The sequence below is a fragment of the Typopeltis vanoorti genome, chromosome 10 (assembly GCF_054136105.1).
Source record: "Typopeltis vanoorti isolate ZY-2024b chromosome 10, IOZ_Tvanoo_1.0, whole genome shotgun sequence".
NCBI lineage: Eukaryota > Metazoa > Arthropoda > Arachnida > Uropygi > Thelyphonidae > Typopeltis > Typopeltis vanoorti.
Window position 1 is genome coordinate 123,618,864 of NC_143558.1, and position 21,373 is coordinate 123,640,236.

The 21,373-nt window shown below is 34.4% G+C and overlaps 1 protein-coding gene across 1 annotated transcript in view; it reads left to right on the plus strand.

Annotated features, from left to right (window-relative positions):
* Nucleotides 1-21,373, plus strand: part of LOC150102760 (potassium voltage-gated channel subfamily KQT member 1-like) — a 295,473-nt gene that overhangs the window by 87,470 nt on the left and 186,630 nt on the right. The window contains exon 5 of the mRNA XM_090398734.1: nt 9,852-9,930. Within this exon, the coding sequence (XP_090254860.1) occupies nt 9,852-9,930 (79 nt within the window). The remainder of the gene's footprint in view (nt 1-9,851; nt 9,931-21,373) is intronic.

Consider the following 21,373-nt stretch of genomic DNA (forward strand, 5'->3'; position numbering starts at 1 on the left):
TGATGTATACCAGGTCCCTTGCAGTTGTAAACTGTCTTACTTTGGCCAAACAGGCAGGACAGCGAATATCAGAATTTCTGAACACAAGGACTACATCTGGTTTCACAAGTACAGCCATTCTGGTCTTGCAGACCATGCTCTGGATACACGCCACAGAATACAGTGGAAAAAAGCTACAGTAATACACCGTAGCAAATACAAATTTGAAAGATTATTTTTGGAATCAACCTCAGCCCTGAGAAATTCTCCAAACCTCAACAAATTTGGTTGTATGCGACTGCCCCAAATTTGGGAGGCTTACATCAGCAGACCTTCAGCCCAATGGCCAAGAACACCTACTTAGCCCGCTAGAGGGCACCATCAGGACTTTTAGGAGAACAATAGCTTCATCTCTACATTCCCAGTTATTGTGTTGTAGTGCCTACGTGCACGTACCTTTTTGTAAGTTCCTTTAGAAGATGGCAACGTGACGTTGCCAAAATATCGGAAAGTATTTATTAAAGTATAATTTAATTTATATCCTTAGCTACGTTGTTCAATTCCTTAAGTGTTTTAATAATGTAATGAGATCAGTGAGAATACTCAAGCATTTAATTCTCTTGATAAGAGATCTGTATGACAACCAAGAAGCTTCATTAAAAATAGTCTTTAGAGAAACAGTGTTTGAGTGGAAAAAGGGGTTGTATGCTGCTGTTGTCCTGTCTTTTTAATATTTATAGTGAATATATTTATGAGAATGACTAACTTACATAAAGATCTAGCTGGAATTAAAATTGGTAGCAGAAAAACATTTAAGATATGTCGATAATATAATATAACCCTTAATTTAAACATCAGCAAAACAAAGGTGTGGCTTCTGGCAATTTAGATGAATTTATAATAGAGGGATATAAAATAGCAATTGTGAATGTTAAGATTTACTGGTGTCCAGAATCAGAAATGATGTAAATGGGAAGATGAAATTAAAAGTATAGTCATGGAAAAAAAGAGCTATGTTAAACCTGACAAAAATTACTAGGTCTGACACAGAAAAAACAAGATTGTGCCTGTATTTCTTTTTATTTAAGAAATTGAGAGAATCAACTATGATCTCCTTCAAAACAGTTCCAATCTGAGTTGACACACAGCTGCATATTTTCATATACAAGTAGCCAAAAGGTGAATTTTCGTATATGAAAATATGACTTCTGCATTACTTCAAGCTTAGTATCACCTCTGGGTCTGAATCCTACTGATGAGACCTCAATAAAGGTCGAAACTGGTCTGGATAGTGACTCTTCCCATAATGCATAGCATTATACATGTCCACATGTGCTTTACATTATGGAATACTAAGGCAAGTGATGTGAAGTCATTAGCTTCTTTATACGAGTTGCCCCAGTCCTGAAAATAGTTCAGGTGCAAACTTATTTGCTTACACTTGGATAAAGGATTAAACCAAGTATATAATTTCTTGGTATCTTTAATTTATATTATACCACATGATACATTTTATCCTGTTAGCATCCACTTTACACCAGATAACCTTAAACTGATTGCTACATGGAACATGATTACCATTATTGCTGTCATGAGTTTCTACTCTAACTTGGATTCAAATCATGGATATTATTAGTAGCATCTTCTTCCTCCTCTCATATCTCTTCTGTCATCATTTATACCCTTTAAATTCATTTCCAGTTACTGTATGCTACTATACAGTTATGTATCATTTTACATTGTGGTTTAAACAATTTAGTTGGTTCAATCCTAAATTGCCAGCCCATCCTTGTAGAGACCTAACAGGATGCACTATGAGAAGGTGAGGACCGGACATTAGGTCAGAAGACCCAGTCAGTTCTTCACATTCCTTAAAAGGCTACATAGAGGTTTCTTCCCAGTTACACAGCTTTGACCCTTAAGCACCCCTTGATATGATAGTATTGGAATCTTGACAGATAGCACGTTAATTTGAAGGAAAATTATTGAGCACCCATTGCTCAATTTTACTCTAGGTTAATGACGTAATAAGATAATTATAATATATTATTAGGCAAACCTAAATTACTATCAACATATTTGAACTGATAATTAAAAATTGGTGACTGATACAAATTAATTTTTACTCAAAAAGATGTAAACTTACTGTATTTAATAAGCCAATCATTAATGGCTACCCTGAGCCTGATGATATCTTGCTTATTTTTCAATATCAGGTTCAATGTTTGACAAACAAAGTCTCAAGTCTCCTCTTTCACTTATTTGCAATCTGTTTCACTGCTTAGCTAACAATTCTAACACTACGCCAAATCCTTTCTTGATCAAGTATGAAGAAGGAAAAGCAATGAGCAGTAATTTTATTTCTTGCCAAAGCTTGAGGTTACTTGCATTGTATATTTGGCTAGAATATTTCATAACCACGTTGTTGAAATTGTACTAGAGCTTCAAAATAATTTTTTAAGTCAATAAATTCTTCACACAAATTTGGATAAACAGACGTGGCCTCAGAAAGATATGAATTTATGATCCAGTCGGGTATTTTAAGTTGTTCAATGAAGTCTTTGAATCTGATCATCGTCTTCTTTCAGTGTCGGAAGATGGGAACAATAACAATCCAAATTTGTATCTAATATTAAATCATCATCTATTATTTGTGGACTTGGGAACTGCAGAAAATCTCTCTTGCAATGCTCTACAAGCAGAGCATTGCAAGATGATTGAATGTATGATAGAGCATTGTAGAGCACTGCAAGACAAGATAAAAGCATTTATAATTTCCTTTAAAAATTAAGCATTTATAATTTCCTTTGCTTTAATAAGATTCATGTTGCTTCCCTGCAGTTTGATGTTAAGCTCATTTAATTTTTGGTGAAAACATCGGAAAGATACACCATGTCAACCTTTTCCTTTTATAGAACATTACACATGTTCTCTTCGCATGAATTAAGAATTTCCAAAATACAGTATCGTAGAGATCATTAAAACGTCGCAGACAGTTTCTGTTTGAGAGCCATCTAACTTCAGTGTGAAGCAAAAGACGTTCAAATTCTTCATTTTCATGGCAAATTTTCCGAGGGTGTTCAGTGACTGGGTATTCTTGTTTGATAGTGAACTATTGCTGAGAGGAATTGACGATGTCATATTACTTTTACCTGGGCCAATCATCGTATCTAAAACTTCATTTATAGCTGGTAAGATGAGAGTTTCGCTAATAGTATGTGGCTTTTCACATTTGGCAATTAATTTTATTGACTGCTTTAATAACACCATCCAAAGTCTTATGTAGTGTACTGCTAAGATGTTTTGCAGCTAAATGCTGCAAAACATCTTAGCGTGAAGAATGCAGTGAATTGTAAAAATATTTGGAACTGCTTCTTTTGAATGTGCTATAAATCCACGGTGACGACCAGTCATAGCTATTGCTCCATCAGTTGCACACACAATAATATTTGTGAGAGGAATGTTTTTAGCATTAAAAAGTCTTTAACAACCTTAAAAATTGTAGACCTTTTGTGTCAATTTCCAGTTGTTTGGCAAATAGAAACTCTTCAATAATTTTTTCGTTAGTATTTTTATAATGCCCATATGCCATTAACAAAGCTTCATTGTCAAGTAAAGTTGTCTCATCGAGTTGCAAGGAAAATTCTATGGTTTTTAAATCATCACAAAGTTTTTTTCAATGTCCTTTGTCATTTCGTCAATTCTCGTTGATATTGAACTACTGCTGCTGAGAGGAAATGACGATGCCATCACAAAGTTTTTTTCAATGTCCTTTGTCATTTCGTCAATTCTTGTTGATACTGAACTACTGCTGCTGAGAGGAAATGACTATGCCATATTACTTTTTCTTGGGCCAATCATCTCATCTAAAACTTTAGCCGGTAAGATGAGAATTTACCGAATAGTATGTGGCTTTCCACATTTGGCAATTAATTTTGAAAGTTTCTAAGACACAGAAAATCCCTTCTCTTGTTGGTTACTTTGTTTTGCAACCAACCCTTTAAGTCCAATAAGATTTTTAAATTTAGTCTTTAATTCGCGAAAGTACTCCACATCCTTTTTTGCTTTATTTGAATGTTTTGTTCTTAAATGTTCAGTCATTCTTGAAGGCTTTATTCCTTCATCTGAGAAAGTTTTTTCACATATTAAGCACATTGGTAATTGCTCGTTATTTAATAGACAGAATAACTTCATATTTTAAATATTCACTTGAATATTGATGATACTTTCTTTTTTCACTCAGAGTTGTTGGATAGCATTAGGAAAAGTAGCAGATAAAGCTTATAAAAGTAGTGGATTCTGCTATAAATAGCCTAAATTAATTATTTTCTGTGTAGAAAATGCAGACCAAAAAGTAGCCCAATTACTTAACTTACTGCCTCCCCTTCAATGTTCACAGCAACCCCCCCCGGGGGGGGGGGTTGCTACTGCCCAGGTTAAGAAACACTGCTCTAAATCCTCTGGAAGGTACATATCAGGAATTTGATAATGATGATCAGGAGGAATTCACTAAAGCAACAAACTCGGCTGCTTTGTTTCTAATGCCCCTGCCATTTGTGTATAGACATAATAATTTCAGTATCTTTCTTCATGCCAAATATTGTTAAATTAATTTAATAGTCATTTGATATACAGAATGGTTCATATTTCACAAGCACTATACTTATCCCATGTTACTCAGAGATTTTTCCTGATTGACTTTGTCTTGCTTGTTGGATTTCTTAGTGTTATTTCTTACATTGTATAGTTAGTAGTTTACAGTATATCAGCTTTAGTTTTAAGACTCTCTTCCATAAGTTTGAAAGAAGTCAGTGCAGTTCTTCCCTTCTGATTATTTCATGATTGGCATTTTCTTCTATCTCTTTATTCATGTTTCTTAATATTTTGTATTATGCTCAATTTTGCTATAAGGAAGTGATCCCATGTTTTTTGTTCTTTATCCTGCATACTTTTTTGCATTTGCTGTTTTGTCATCATCAGTTGCATCAGTCTTGGTACTGGTAGCTCAGCAGCAATTTCTTCCATTCCGCTCTGTCATTGGCTTTCTTCTTAATCTCCTGGTAACTCCTCAAAACCGTGCTTTCTTCTTTGACTAGGTCACCAAAGCTTTTCCTTGGTCTGCCTCTTCTTTTCCTCTCTATTTTGCCTTCAGTTATTCTTTACACAAGTCCATCATGATGAGGTATATGTCTATACCACCTATCCCTTCTAATTTTGATCGATTTAATTAGAGTTCTTGTTTTGCTTATCTCTCTCTCAGGACTTGTTCGTTTGATTTTTTTTTCTGTCCATTTTATTTTGTTCATGTGGCACCAGCACCACATCTCAAAAGCCTCTAATCTTCTTACATCTTCTCTGCCTAGAATCCATGTTTCACATCCATACAGTGCAATGCTCCATATCAATGTCTTTATTATTTTTTTTTCAATTGTAGGTTGAGGTTTCCTCTTAAAATGCTTTTCATCTTAGAGAATTGGACTTTTGCATTGTTTATTCTTGTTCAGCCATTTTCTGTCATTAGGCTTCCTAAATATTTAAACCTTTTTGCTTGTTTTATTTGTTTTCTACTGTGTATATATGTATATGCTCTATATTGATAGAGGTTTTGCCTGTAACAAGGATTTTAGTCTTATCTGTGTTGATTTTCATTTTATATTTTTTGAGTTTATTATTCAGTAAGTCTAGTGTTGTTCTTAATGTTCTTCTGTTTTCTGCTACAAGGACTATGTCATCAGCAAATCTCATACACATGACTTGCTCACCGTTTATCTTTATGCCACTATTTATTTTATTTTTAGTTTCCTGAATGGCCTTTTCAATATATAAATTAAATAAAAGTGGTGAAAGCATACATCCTTGTCTTACCCCACTCCTTATATTTATTATTTTCTCCTTATCAATGATTTTAATCTGTTCATTTTGATTTTCATATATTTGATAAATTATTTTCCTATCCCTCAAATCTATGCTGATATCAGTTAGACAATTTAGGAGTATTTGCTGGTTTACTTTATCAAATGCTTTCTCTAAATTAAGGAAGCAAATGTAAGTATTTTTTACTAACGTCTAATGTTCTCTTATTATTGTTCTTAAACAGAGTATTGCCTCTCTTGTTCCTGTATTCTTTCTGAATCCAAATTGGTCTTCATTCAGTAGACAATCTATTTTTAAATACATTATATTTTGAATAATTTTTAGCAAAATTTTGCTAACATGTGGGATTAAAGCTATTGTTCTAAATTGGCTGCATTTATTTGCATTATTCTTGTTTGGTATTGGTATTATAGTTGATTTCATTAATTCCTTTGGTATTGCTCCTCTATCATTGATTTGCGCTATTAATTGATAGAGTAAGGTTTTTGTCTCATCACCTAGATTTTGTAGTAGTTCTATAGGAATATTGTCTACACCCTGTACTTTTTCCCTTACTCATTTCGGATAGTGCTTTATTAAATTCTTCTCGCATTATTGGAGGTCCTAGATTTATCTTCATTTTGATTTTCTATGCTAATATCGACATCAAGTTCGTCACCATTATAGAGATTTTCAGGATAATTCTTCCATTCCATTAATATATCCTCAGATTCTATGAGTAATTTTCCATTTTCATCTTTGATGGCATTGTTTTTGCTGTTCTTATTAAATTTGAAAGTCAATTTGTTAATTTCTTTATAGGCTCTCTCTATGATTTCTTTTTTAAATAATTCATCTATGTTATTACGTTATTCTTCTAATTATTCTTTTTTGGCTTTCTACATTTTCTTGTAATTTGATTTTTAAGATATTTGTATTTGGCCACATCTTTTTCTTTAACAGCATTTTTATATTTTCTTCTTTCATCCATAAGGCCAATGTTTTCTTTTTTCTTTTTCTGTATTGAAAACCAATGGAATATGATTAAAGAGTCTATTATAAATACATCAAACATCTTCCATTGGTTTTCAATATTATTCTGACTATTTATGTTTTCTGGAATATTATGATCAGTTGCCTTTTGGTATCTTCTCTTTACTTCTTTACTCTTTAATTTTTCATCTTATTGGTTTGTATCTTTGGATTTTGTTTCCTATGTTTCAGTTCTGTTTTCATTAAGACAAGGTTATGGTCACTACTGATGTTGGCATCTGGATAGCTTTTGTAATTTTTTATTTGGTTTCTGTATCTTTTCTTGACTAATATATAATCTATTTGAATCCCCAACACTTTCCAGGTGTATCTTCTTCTTTTTGGAACTTGAAATAGTGTATTTGCTATAACTAACTGTTTTTGTGTACAAATCTATTAATTGCTTTCCTCTTTCATTCCTATGTCCAAGAACAAATCTTCCTGAAACATTATCATTGCCCTCTTCTCCCATTATTATTCTATTGTCTCTGTCTTTAAAACTTCCAGATTTTTCTATTTGTCATAAATTTTTTCTATTTCTTCATCGCTATGTTGTGATTTTGGCATGCAGACCATTATAATATTGAGGTTTACTAATTCATTTTGAATATTTGAATTATACGTGGTTAATTATTGTAGTGATTAAATTTACAACTTTTTTATGAAGTATTATTGCAACGCCTGACTCTCCCTTCTTTTGTCCTGAATATATTATCCGAAATTCCCCACTCTGTTCCTCCCATCTCGTCTCACTAATGCTCAGAATGTCTATTTTAAGTCTTTCCATTTCTTTTTTCACACTTTCTATTTGACCTGATTCTAGCAGTGTTCTTGCATTCTATGTTCCAACATTCAGCTTATTTCTTGTCTTCGTGTTTGAAGAAGTACCAAGATTCCGTTGACTGTTGACCTGAGAAGACCTTGAAGTCGCTGATCTTGACTTCATTTTTAAATTCCATTGCTGCTTTGATTAGGGAATGTAATGTGGTGATATCCCCTTGCCTTTCACATCGTAGTATTGTAGCATGTATGCTGCAGGAGGTTAATCCAAGTAGCGCTGCTGCTGCCCACTACTAGGAATGTTAGTGGTTTGTTGAAAGAGGAGGAACCCCTCCCCCCCCCCAGCACTCGAATACTCGAATAGTTTCAAGGAGAATGGAGGACCTTCCTCCTGGGGTTATTAAACAAGAAAAAGGACAGGAAGTTTTAAGTAAAGAACCCTCATTATGAAGAATGTTAGTATGAGGGTAGAAGCACGAAGTGGAAGAGTAAGAGAAAAGTATGACCACAACCTTTGGTCATACTTTTTTTTTTTTTTTTTTTTGAAATAGATCATACTTAGCTCTGGGACCCCAGATTAGCCATGCAAATCGCAAGCCCCATGGGGTTTTGCTGTTTTGTATTCATAATGAATTTCTACTTCTACTGAGTTTTCTATTTATCCGTTGCTTATTTGCTTCTTTCTTGTGATTATTCCTTCATTATTATTGTACCACTTCCTTATTCCCCTTTTCCTCTTCTGATTTATTTTTTTGTTCCAAGAAATTCTGCTAGTGTACTTATTAATCACTATCAGTTTCCTGATATGTACCCTCAAAGGATGTTCAGGCTACTATTACAGCCCTACATGCTTAAGTTTCCATTAATAAGCATCTCTTGTCAACAATTTCCCTCCAAATTATTTTACTTGTTAGCACTCCCAGGAAAAATTTCCAAAAAAGGAGATATATGTGAGTTTAAGCATTTCAAAATGTTTTAGAAGATCAAAATGTAAAAAATGATCAAATCAGGGATTTGACAAATAATAGACCAGTTTAGAGCTTGTTCATAAGAAATTAGTCAGGAAATATTGTGTTATACTAGATATTATAACTCAATATCTAGTGTATATTCTGGTGAATATCTTGAGGTATTCACTAGAAACGATACTGAAGAATATGACTTATACCAGCTTTTTCAGATTTATTTAAAATTGTGATGTCATTTAAAAAGACCCCATGATATATGTTAAAACTTCTGAGAATTAATTATAAGAAGACTATCTTATTAATGAACATCATTCCTTGCCCTATTGTTGGAGAGGGGATGTTCTGCATTTTCTGTTTTTTCATTACATTCTTTTTGTGGTGTCTATAAGCATTATAATTGTTAAAAAATACTGGAATTTTTCATAATGTCTTGAAATTGAAAGTTAGAAATTCAGCTGTTCTTTGGAGAAAAATACTGATTTTTGTTGTTGCGTACCCATTTTTAGTTGCTTTTTCATTCACAGATAAATGGAGTACAGATAGATCTTGCTGTTCAAGTTCTCCTGTAAAAAAAAATAACTGGTTTACAAGTTTTTTTGTTTTTTTTTCAGATGTCAACAAAAAAATCAAAAATATGGAAATTAATTACAATAAATAAATGCTAAACATTCATAACTACAGCATTTTGCACTTAGCTATAATACTATTCTGCATGCATTTGTTTGTTCAAGCAAATGAGAGCATCTTACTCACTCCAGTTACCATACTGACATTATAAATAGTGTTTATGTTGCTTTTCATTTTCTCTGTCTTGTTGTATCTGACATTTATCTATCTTATTAATACTCTACAGTAGCCCAAAATGAATTAATACTATTAAGAGCAATATTAATGAAAAGAGACATCGAAGATGAACCATCAATGAATGAGCATATGTTTGATGAAGAATAAACATTCTTTAATATATGTATGACATAATTTCCTTATTATTATAATTTGCTTGAATTTAAAGGCTATGTTTTCATTTCTTTGGATAAATAAATCATTGTTTAAGCATAAACATCATTTTATTGACCTTTATGTAACATTAATATTACTGTAGTCAGATTTCATTGTTGGGAACATACTCCCCGTTTTTAACATTATGTCTATGATAATTATCCCATTTTATGAGTTGTCACTTTACATGCTTATGCTAACAACTTGTTTCATTAACATTCTTTATTCTTTTTTTATTAGATCTTATTGTTGTTGTTGCTTCAATCGTGGTGCTTGCAGTTGGATCAAATGGCCAAGTCTTTGCGACATCAGCAATTAGGTAATTATAATAATTATTTACATGAATGATCTCCTAAAACATATATTAAACAAGCATAGAATATGTTATGTTAGACAAGTAGTATGTAATTAATCACCTCCAGCAGCATTTTACAAATTTTTTGATACAGATGTGATCTTGTTCGTATGATAATCTCATCTTCAAATTAAAACTACTATAGGACATTAATATTATGGGCGGAATAAGGATTAAATACATTGGATGCACATTATAGTGAACACTACTATAATGAAATAATGCTTGATTAAAAAAAAAAAAATACAGAAAAGTTCCAGCCTTAATTCCATAGAACAAATGATCCTTTAAGTTCACTATTTTAAACAGTGAAAGTTCAAAACCTTCATGATAGTGAACTGAATTTGCTAACAAATAGTGCCATCATTCAATGAAATTTTCATTGCTTGAGCATTAATGCATATTATTTTAACTTAATATACTTAGCACAAAAGCAACATGTACCACCTGCATTGGCATAGCTGTATACATGTTAAAGGAGGTCACAATGCCTTTGAAGCAACAGTTTCAATACTATATTTACACTGATTGGCTACTAAAAATTATCAGCTCAAAATACAACTTTTGGAAGTAATTCTGTAGAAAGTATTCTATACAGTTTGTGTTTTATGTTAAAACAAAAAAATAAAAAACATAACTAGCCACCTTATACAGTAATTTAATATTTAGTATGTTGTTATTTTAGTGTTAAAAAAATTCAGAATGTATCTTTGATTTTAATTTTTATATTGACAGAAGCTAAATTAAATTCCTATTGTAAATCAGCTTTCAAGACTGATAAAAGTGATACAATTGTATAGACTATAGGTTAAAAAAAAAAAATCAGACAGTAAAATACAAAATTTTGACTGCTATAATTCTGCAATGCACACTACTACTTTAGAGATTTTTTTTTTTTTTTTAAACTCCCACCCAATGAAAGGTGATAAACCTCAAGTACATTAGCACTCTGGATAAATTAAGCTTTGTTAATTTTTAACAGAATCCAGGAACCCTGCTCTATATACCTACAACATAACTTTGAAAGCAGCTTCAGATAATCAGAGCAATTTTCATACACTGGATAATGAAACTCATCTTCCACCTAAAGATGATCGCACAACATCCATGCCCAGTACATTAACTTTTCCAGAAAGAGCTAACAAATATCCAATATCATAGTAAGAGTAGAAACTTAGATCAGTTAGTATCAACGATGCCTTCAGATAGAAAGACATAGGTTTGAATCCTGTCTAGGATGCAAAGGTTCTTTGCATTCTGTCTAGGATGCAAAGAACCTTTATCAGGACTTCTGGACAGAAGGTAAGTTAGGCAGTCTCATATGAAGGTGGCAGGGTTTTTCATCCTGCAAAACAGACCAGAAGAACCCATCCAATTTACAGCCATAGAAAACAATGCAGATAAGATTAACCACCTATCATAAACATTCAGCAGGTTTATAAGAAAAGTTACTGGTCCATGACAGGCCATTGAACCTAACACAAAAGGGGAGGTGGAGTAGTCAAGATTATGTGATCTTCTGTTGAAGAGTAAATTTAGGGAGAAAACTGTAGCTAAGTAAACAATTGAAATGGCAGGAAATTATACAAGGGTGATCTGAAAAGTTCTCGCCTCGACCATAGATGGCAGCACTGTCAGCGAGGTTTTTTTTTTCTAAGTTGGTACATCTGTCATAAGTCCATGTGAAATTGCAAGTCATCCTATCAAGTGGTTTATTTTATACAGCTGTCTGAAGCAAAAGTGTTGTCTGTATCCCTTGAAATGGATAAAACTGAGTATTGTGCAGTTATAAAATTCTTTGTAAAAGAAGGTTTAATGCCAAAAGAAATTCATTCGAAGTTCATAAAAGTTTATGGGCATGCCTTCGTTTTCGACAATTAAGAAATGGGCTGCCGAGTAGAAACGTCGCTATACCAGACTTGAAGATGATCCACGTGAAGGACGTCCAAAAAGTGTAACAACACCAGGAATCGTTGATCAAATGCATGATGTTGTATTGGATGACCAGCGAGTGAAAGTGCGTGAAATTTTAGAGGCTATAGGCATTTCAAAAAAGAATGTGTAGGATATATTTTGCATGAAGAATTGCAAATGAAAAAGCTTTGCGCAGGATGGGTGGCACACTTGCTCACAGCAAATTAAAAACACACTGCATGACATTCTCTGAACAGTGCTTGGAGCATTTTAACAAGAATAAAACTGATTTTGTGTGTCGATTTATTACTATGGATGAGACTTGGATTCACCATTATACACCAGAATCCAAACAGCAGTCAAAACAGTGGACAGAAGCTGGTTGTTCAGCGCCAAAGAAGACAAAGTTTGTTCCCTTAGCAATCAAGGTCATGGCATTGGTGTTTTGGGATGCTAAAGGCATTTTGTTTATTAATTATCTTGAAAAGGGTAAAACAATGACCAGGGAATATTATTTCGATATTTCAACCAGACTAGAAGAAAAAATTCGTCAAAAAAGACCTGGTTTGCAGATAAAAAAAATCATCTTTCATCAGGATGATGCACCTTCCCACAAAGTTGTTTTTGGCAATGGGAAAATTAAGGGATCTGCACTATGAATTGTTGAAACATTCACCCTATTCCCCAGATTTGGCTCCCTCTGACTTCTATTTCTTCCCAAAACTAAAGCCCTTCCTCACTGGTCAGCATTTTTCTTTGAATCAAGAGGTGATTGCAGCTGTAGAAGGGTATTTTGCAGATCTTACTGAGAACCACTACAGGGAAGGAATAAATGTATTAGGAATAAAATAATTTAGAAATTATAAATTCGTTTTTTCATTATTAGGGCGAGAACTTTTCAGACCACCCTCGTACAGTAACTGAATGCAAAGGATTATCAGGAACCACATGTAGAGTACATAGAAGAGCAACTTGAAAAAACATCAGTTTCAAACAATAATGGAAAAATTAAGAGTAAGGCAAGACAGTGTCATTGTCTGTTCCATTTGAAATCTGAAACAATCTGAAACTTCAGCAGTCATTCAACTTTGTATTCAGGCTTCTGAAGAGCTAAGGTTGATAAATCACTTCCGTCATACAAGGAGGGAAGAAAAGTGATAAGATAGTTGGTGTGGAGAAGTCAGCCTTCCAGTTGGTAGATTGAATCATACAGGTAAGAGAGTGCCAGCCTGGTTAGCCGAGTGGTTAGCGTATCTGCTCTCCAGCCGAAAGGCTGCTGGTTCGAATCCCGCATGGGCATGGATGTTTGTGATTGTCTGCAAAGATACTGGTGGTGGTGGTGATGAGCAGTAGATGGCATTGGTGTAGATGATGGTAGTAGCAGTTTGTTGTAGTTAGCAGATTAAGTGGTGGAGACATAGTTGTAGAGTAGCTGCCCTCCTTGGTTGGGTCTTTGTACTCCTTGGAGGTGTCATGTAATAATAATATATAGTATTTCTTTAATTAGAAGTGTCATGATGTTTGCAGCCCAAGCACACTTCATTGTTGTGTAGTGTGCTTGGATAGCAGCTTTTCTTTTTCTTTGAAATATTAATTCTTTATTAGTAAAGTAAAAAAATTGCGAAGTGTTTTTGATGATAATCACACCTTTCCTAATGAAAGTAAAGTATCTTAGATTCATAATTTCGATATGTATAGCATAACAAAAGAATGCTTCAGTTGAATAAACATCTGTTTAGACTTTTCATATGTATACAGTAAAAGCAAAGAAGGAAATTTCTTCCATTAACATATTATTATCCTAAGACCCCATGGAGTAAAAGACTCATCTAGGAGGTACTTCGTCATACACACAGCTCTTGATACCATGCCTTAAACAAATTCAGATTCTCTGCAGACACTACACTCTCAGGCAATGCATTCCAATCATTCACAACTCCCATGCAAAAAAAACTGCTTCTCACGATCTCCTTATACAACTTCTGGGGACGATCTCTTGTTCTCCCCCCATCTGCCACCATTTTATGAAAAACCTGTTTAACGTTAATCCTATAACAACCCCTTACCAACTTGTAAATTGCATCTTCTCAACCTTTCTTTATATTCAACATTTTTTAGAGATTAGAAACTACTTTAGGCAATCGCTTCAGAACCCTTTCCTTTTATAGGATGACCAAATCTGTGCACAGTAGTTCATATGTGATTTAATCAAGGCCTTATACAATGGATCCAGAAACTCCTTACTTCTGCAAGTCAGTGTCCTCCACATCATTACCAGAATTCGTTGTGTTGTCCTCACAATTTTGACAATATGTCCTTTTAATTTTAGATCCTCATCCACCATCACCCCAAGATCATCACCCACCACTAGTGACTTTCCTCTTCCAGGAAATTGCTCCACCCCCCCCCCCCCATACACAACTTGCTGAAATCTATCAGATAGTCAATCTCCAATCCAATGCACTAGTCTAATATCCAACCCATTTGCTCTAGTTTGACTATCAACTTATTATGTCGTTATCTATCAAAAGCCTTTACAAAATCTAAATATATTACCGTGTGTCTATTTCCCTGGTCCAGTGCTGCTGTAACTTTATTATAATAAATAATTACTGAAACATGACCTCCTTTTAGCAAATCCGTTCTGTTCATCAAAGATAATACTACTGTTGTGAACCCAGTTCTGGATCCTGGGTCTCACCAGCCTCTATAGCATTATAACCACTGCACGTTACACACAGATTTGCCTATGATTTGATGATTGAGGTCTCTCAGCTCCATTATAAAGTGGTACAATCTTGTCTTCCTTCCACTCATTTGGAACTTGACCCAATGAAAGACTCATATTAAACAAATATGTCAAGTACATGTCAACTCGCTCACACATTCCTTCAAAATACATGGTGATATTTCATCAAGTCCCACAGTCTTATTAACATCAAGTTTGCTCATTTCCCCATATACCGCTTGCTCTTTCACAGTCATTCTCCCCTCCTCATCACTCGCTGCTCTCTATGATATCACATTCACAAGGATGAAAGACCTTTATGAACTGCTTATTAAATATCTCAATTGTATATTGCTGCAGTAGTTGTCATTTTCTCCAGTCAGTATCATCCTACCATAATCATTCTTATCTTTTCTGGTTACATATCGAAAGAACTCCCTAAGGTTTTTTTTTATTAGCTTAATTAGCTAACTTCTGCACTTTTTTTGCTACCTTACCAGCCAAGTCACCCTCCTTGCCTGTTCTTTGTACTCCTCTTGGAATTAATTATTACCACTTACGTTGTCTCCATAATGTCTTATTTCTCTATAGTTGCATGCTTAATCTCACATTCACCAATTTCACACTTACCTTATTTAACCTTCTGACCCTTGGAATGTATTTATACATTGCTTATATATTAGGTATTTCTTGAATAGCATTGATCTCCTTTCCACCAACTCCTCATCCCATGTGACAGCTACAAGCTGTGTCATTAGATTTTCATAATCACCAGCCTTGTAATTTCACATATATCCTTTACTCACATAAGTTGATTGACACACAAAGAGATGAGGGGCATGCTTGGTAGACTTGGTAGGCTAAACATAGCCTTCACTATTTCAGGCACTAAGCAGGATGGTGGTGTTTCACTGGCAGTAATGGTCACTGCATGCACCAGCACTCCTTTTGTAGAAACTGGCCACACCACAGGAAAGATGGGATTGACAGGGAGAGGCTGTATATTGTACATCCTGGCTATTAGTGACATACGTTTTACAAAGAATTAATTTATATAAACACATTTGATTATGAATTATATTTTTGTATAGATAGATACTACATTGCTTAATTTATAAATTTTTAATTTTTTTTTTTTTTTTGAATTTGCTTTTTTGTACCAAACATACTAATTTATTGCTTTATGACTATTTATTATTATCTTATGTACTTGCTGTAACCTTTGTTTTGGCACGGTATGATTTCTGCTGTCCTTGTGCCAAGAAACTATAAGAGAATCAATCAATCCATGCATAGCCTTACCTTCTTATGCTGTAATTTTAAATAACATAAATAATCCAACCTCTAAATAACATTCTTCACATATAGGATTTCTTACCTATACAGATAAGTTAAGTTCCAAAAAATATGTCAGCTTCTTTGAATTTTTATCCCTAACCAAGTAGAGATATACAAAAGAGTGAATCCTCTCTCCACTTCAGTAATTAAATTAAGTGTTCACCATAAAAGTTAAATAAATTTGTATCTTATTAATTATCCTGAAATTTTTACTTGTGGGATGCAAAATTTCTCTGATGTCCAAATGAATGTGCAAGGAGGTTCAAATTTCACATGGTGGGTAACAGAAAACGCAGTTGGAATCATCATCAAATTCCTGCCATGTACTCTCAAGGGGTGTACCGGATATGATAGTACTACATGAAAAATTTACATCATAACTAACTTCCTATCCACAATTTTCCTCCAGATCAGTCTGTTACTTGTCAAGACTCCAATATTATCAGATCTTATATTTCTGTTGTCTAAGGCACTTTGTACCCTATCAAACCACCTATATCTTGGTCTTCCTCTGGGTTGTTTTCCTGCCAACATGGCAGAGAACACTTGTTTTGCCAATCTTTCCTCGCCCATTCTGTTTAAATGCCCATACTACTTGAGATTAGCTCTGCTAACGCATTCCTGGATGCTGACAATGTCAAGTTCTCTCCTAATATCCTCATTTTTAATATGATATTGCCATTGATGCCATCTGTTCATGCCTCTAATCTTTCTTAGGACTCTCATATCTGCGGTCTCTAGTCTTTGATCAAGTGTTTTACTTCTGACCCAGCTCTCAGATCCATAAGTTAAAACTGGTTTGAACACTGTCTCGTTCACTGCAGCTAATTTAGTGTTCCGACTAATTTTTCTCTTATTCCATATGAATTTATTCAATTAACTTCCTACTATACTTTATTGATTCTGTAGTCTATTTCCATATTTAAATGACCATCTTCACTAAAAATAAAAAATTGTTCCTAAGTAGGTGAAATGTTTTACTTGTTCCACAGGTTCTCCGTTCACAATGCAGTTCACATTTTCAACGATTCTGCCTATTTTCATTGTCTTTGTCTTTTTATTGCCTGACTTTCATACCATATCTATTACAACAGTTATTCCACTTAGTCAGGGAATCTTGCAAATTTGTAGCGGATTTATTCAGAAGTATAACATCGTCCGCATAAAGCAAAGAGCTGACATTAACATCTCCAATTCTGATATCATGTTTAATACCACTTTCCTTCATAATGTGATCCATATAGATAATGAATAACAGAGGGGATAATGTACATCCTTGTCTCACACCAGATTTAAAATTAAACCATCTTCCTGTACATGCTTCAATTCTAACTGCCGACTTACAACTCAAATACAGACTAAGTATTGCTTGATATAATGCCCCATTGCGTATTGAATAGCTTGTCTCTTGGCACCTTGTCATGTGCCTTTCCCAGATCGACAAAACTTAAATACAGATCTTTGTTATATTCCCATGCTTTCTCGACTATTTGTTGTAAAGTGAAGATCTGATCCTGACATCATCTGTTTGGCCCGAATCCAGTTTGTTCTTCACCAAACTTTTCTTCCACAATTCTTCTCAACCGTTTATCAAGTATACTTGCATAGATTTTGTCAGGAACACTCAGTAAGGAAATACCTCTGTAATTCTCACATTCAGTTTTATTTCCCTTTTTATATATGGGTATTATGAGAGCTCTACTCCAATCAGCAGGAATTCGTCCCTCTGTCCAGGCCTTCTGAACTATGCAGTGCAGCCACTATACTTCAGAATTTCTAGTCGAATATCATCTACTCCTGCTGCCTTTCCACATTTCAAGCCTTTGATGGCTTTTTTCTACTTCAAGTATGGATATGTATTCCTGACTGTATGCCTGTTGAGTGTTTTTTACCACTGTGCTATCACTGCTTGTTTCATTTAGCAATTTTTCGAAGTAATTATTCCATACTTCAAGGATATCTTTTTCTCCCATTTTCATGTCACCTTTATCATCTCTAACTCCTTTACTCTTTCCTCCATTTTTAAGCTTCTTCAATAACTTCCAAAATATTTTGCCCCCTTCTTGATATTTATTGTCTATGTTCTTGCCAAAGTCCTCCCATGACTTTTGTTTAGCTAGTTTTACACAGTGTTTAGCTTGCTTACATTTGTCTCTGTATTCTCTAAGAGCACAAGCTGACTTATTTTCCAGGAACTTTTTATATGCTTTCTTCTTTTCTTTCACTGCCTCTTTAACTTCTTGTGTCCCCCCAGGGAGTTCTGATTTTTCTATCCTTGCAGACAACCTCACTACATGCCTCTCTGGCTGAATCAATCAAGTTTTTCTTCAAGGCTTGCCACTGAATCTCTTAAGTTTGGTTCCTGTTCTCAAACTCTTTCATTTTTTCTTCACTAATCTTTGTGCATTTTAGTCTACAGTTCACGTCTGAGAGCTGCTCAACTTTCATTCGTTTTAAAACTTTCTTACATGTTATTCTTTTCAATATGAAATTCAATTTTATCCTTCTCTAGACTGAATAGTGATCACTTCCAATTTCAAATCCTCTGTACACTCTGGTGTCCTGCACCAGGGAGAAAACATCACTATCAACAATAACATAGTCAATGAGACTTTCTTGTTTCTTGCCTCTTCTCTCCATGTGAATTTGTGCACATTTTTATGTTGGAACAAGGTGTTAGTAATAACCAGTCCATGTCCTGAGAAGAAATCCAACAAATATTTGTCATTATTATTAGCTTTGCTCTTTTCTCCAAATTTTCCCAATGTATTTTTGTGTCTGACAATCATTTCCTACTCTGCTATTTAGATCCCCAACAAGGGCCAATTTTTCCTTTTTCATTGTGTGTCAGATGCTTTCTCTAAAGCATTAAAAAATCTTCCACTTCTACCTTAGTAGAACCTTCTGTGGGACCATAGGCACAAATAAGTCTCATTGTCCAGCTCCCCAATCTGATATTTGCCCACATCACTCTACTTGAGACTGCCAGCCATTCAAGAAGATTAGCCTCGTATTTAGTGTTTAATACAATGGCTACTCCTTCTTTTCCTTGATTGTCATTGCCTGAATATAACATTTTGTATTTATTGCTCAGAAAGATCTCACCAGTTTTTGTCTTTTTTGTTTCAGTCACCCCTATTATGTCAATCTGGTACTTATCTAATTCCTCAGCTAGCTCCATTTCTTTGCCATTCAGGCTTCTTATGTTGATAGTACCGATTTTTAACTCTGGTGATGTTGAGTTGGGGTGTTTTTTCAGATTTGCTTTAGCTGACTTTTCGCTGTTCACCTGGTGAAACCAACGGGGGCCTTGTTTAACCGGGCAACACCCCAGCCGGCATGAAATTTTGTCATGTTGTACCATCATTTTATAATTTGTTTTAAGCCAATAAGAATTAGAATTTGGTCTAAATCCCAAATTGCCAGCCCATCCTCATTCGTTCAGTATCCAGGTAGATACCCAACAGGGTGCACCACGAGAAGGTGAGGATTGGACATTAGGTCAGAAGAACCTGGTTGGTTCTCCACATTCCTTTAAAGGCGATGTGGAGGTCTCCTCTCAGTTATACAGCTTTGACCTTTAAGCACCCCGCAGTTGGAATCTTCCATGCATATTGCCAGCCTGGTTGGCCGAGTGGTTAGCATATCCGCTCTTCAGCCAAAAGGCAATTTTGCTCAATCCTGATCTTTGTGATTGTCTGTGAAAATACTAGTGGTGGTGGTGGGCAATAGATGACGTTGGTAGTTGCGGTTCATTGTAGTTGGTGAATTGAGTGGTGGAGACAGAGAGTGTCCACCCTAGATGATTCTTTGGACTCCTTGGAGGCATTAGGTAATAATAATACATATTGATTTTGCATGAAAATTATGTGTGTGTGGTGGTGGGGGGGGGTAATATTCTACCTTTCTACTCTTTGATGCTTTGTTGGGAGTGAGAGGCAGTCTGAAGAATCATGTTGCTGTACTTAAGGCTCCTTTCTGAGGGAATAGAAACTTATTTGAATGGCATAATTAAAAGAATTAAATATTATAGGAAATAAATCCTTTGTCTTATGACTATGTTATTGTGTTATCGTATGATGATAGTGCAAACATTTTCATTACTACACTTTTCATCTTTTTTTCTGATTTTTTTTTTCTCATCATTTTTTTTTCCTGCTTTCTTTTATATTCAAAATTGTCTTAATTTGCCTTTTGTGACTATGCCACTCTTCTCATTTAAATATACAAGAGTTCTTGAATAGACTGAGTGAATGGGGTTGCCACTTCAATATTGCAAAGCATAAGGTTTTAAAATTTAAACAAAGGTAGGATGCACAGTATATGCTTAGTGGGATATATGGATATATTGGAATAGGTTGCTGAAATAAGAGATCTGGGGAATCATGGTGGATAGGTATCTGAAATTTAGAGGACACATTGTTAAAATTGTTAGAACAACACAACAAATTCTGGCAATAATGTGGGGAGAACACTGACTTGTAGACATAAGGAGATTATGATTCCATTATATAGTCACATATGGATTACTGTCCATATTTTGCCACCTGGTTTTCAAAATGATAGAGATATTGGAAGTGTCCAGAAGTAATTATTGAGGTAGTTGCTAATCTCTGGAAAGTTGAGGATGAAGAATATGTATGTTGAAAAAAATGTAGGTTGCAGAGTCTAGAAAATACAAGGCAGGGGGGAATTTGATTAGGAATATAAGTTGTTGAGGGGTTCTTATCAGATTAACATTGAAGAGGCATTTCATAGAGTGGTGAGAGACGGGGAATGAGAAGCAGGATTTTTGCATGTAGAATGGTGAATGATTCGAATACATTGCCTTGAGAGTGTGGTGAGTAAAGAGAATGTGAATATATTTAAGACACTGTGTATGTGAGAGAGAGAGGGGGGGGGGAGAGACAGAGGAACTCCCCATGATGAGTGTGAGACTTAATGGAGGTCTGAAGATTATAATAGAGCACAAGCATTTTCACTTTTACTGAGCAGATATTTACAATATTGATAGCAGACATGAAATCAGTTAGTTACCATGGCAACCCTCACCCTTTTGTGTTTCCATGGTCAAGGTCAATAAGCTATAACTTTATGTGCAATATATTTATTTTGTGCTGAAATCTGAGAACAATTTTATTTAGATTTTTTGCATTTAAATTTTATGTTGTTATACTGTATTTTCTTTTATTTTGATGCCTTTGCTGAACTTTTTTTTCATAATCTCATAATTAGATCATTTAAAATATTTTAAGTAAAGCAAGCTAGTGCAGTTGTTTATACAAATTTATTATATAATAAATTTCATCAAGGCAGCGGTTATTAATATTTCAAAATATTCCATTCTCATTTTGTATATTTATTCAGTTCTTAGTTATGATTTTAATGTGAGTATGCTGTTGTATCTGTTATCAGATTAATATTTTT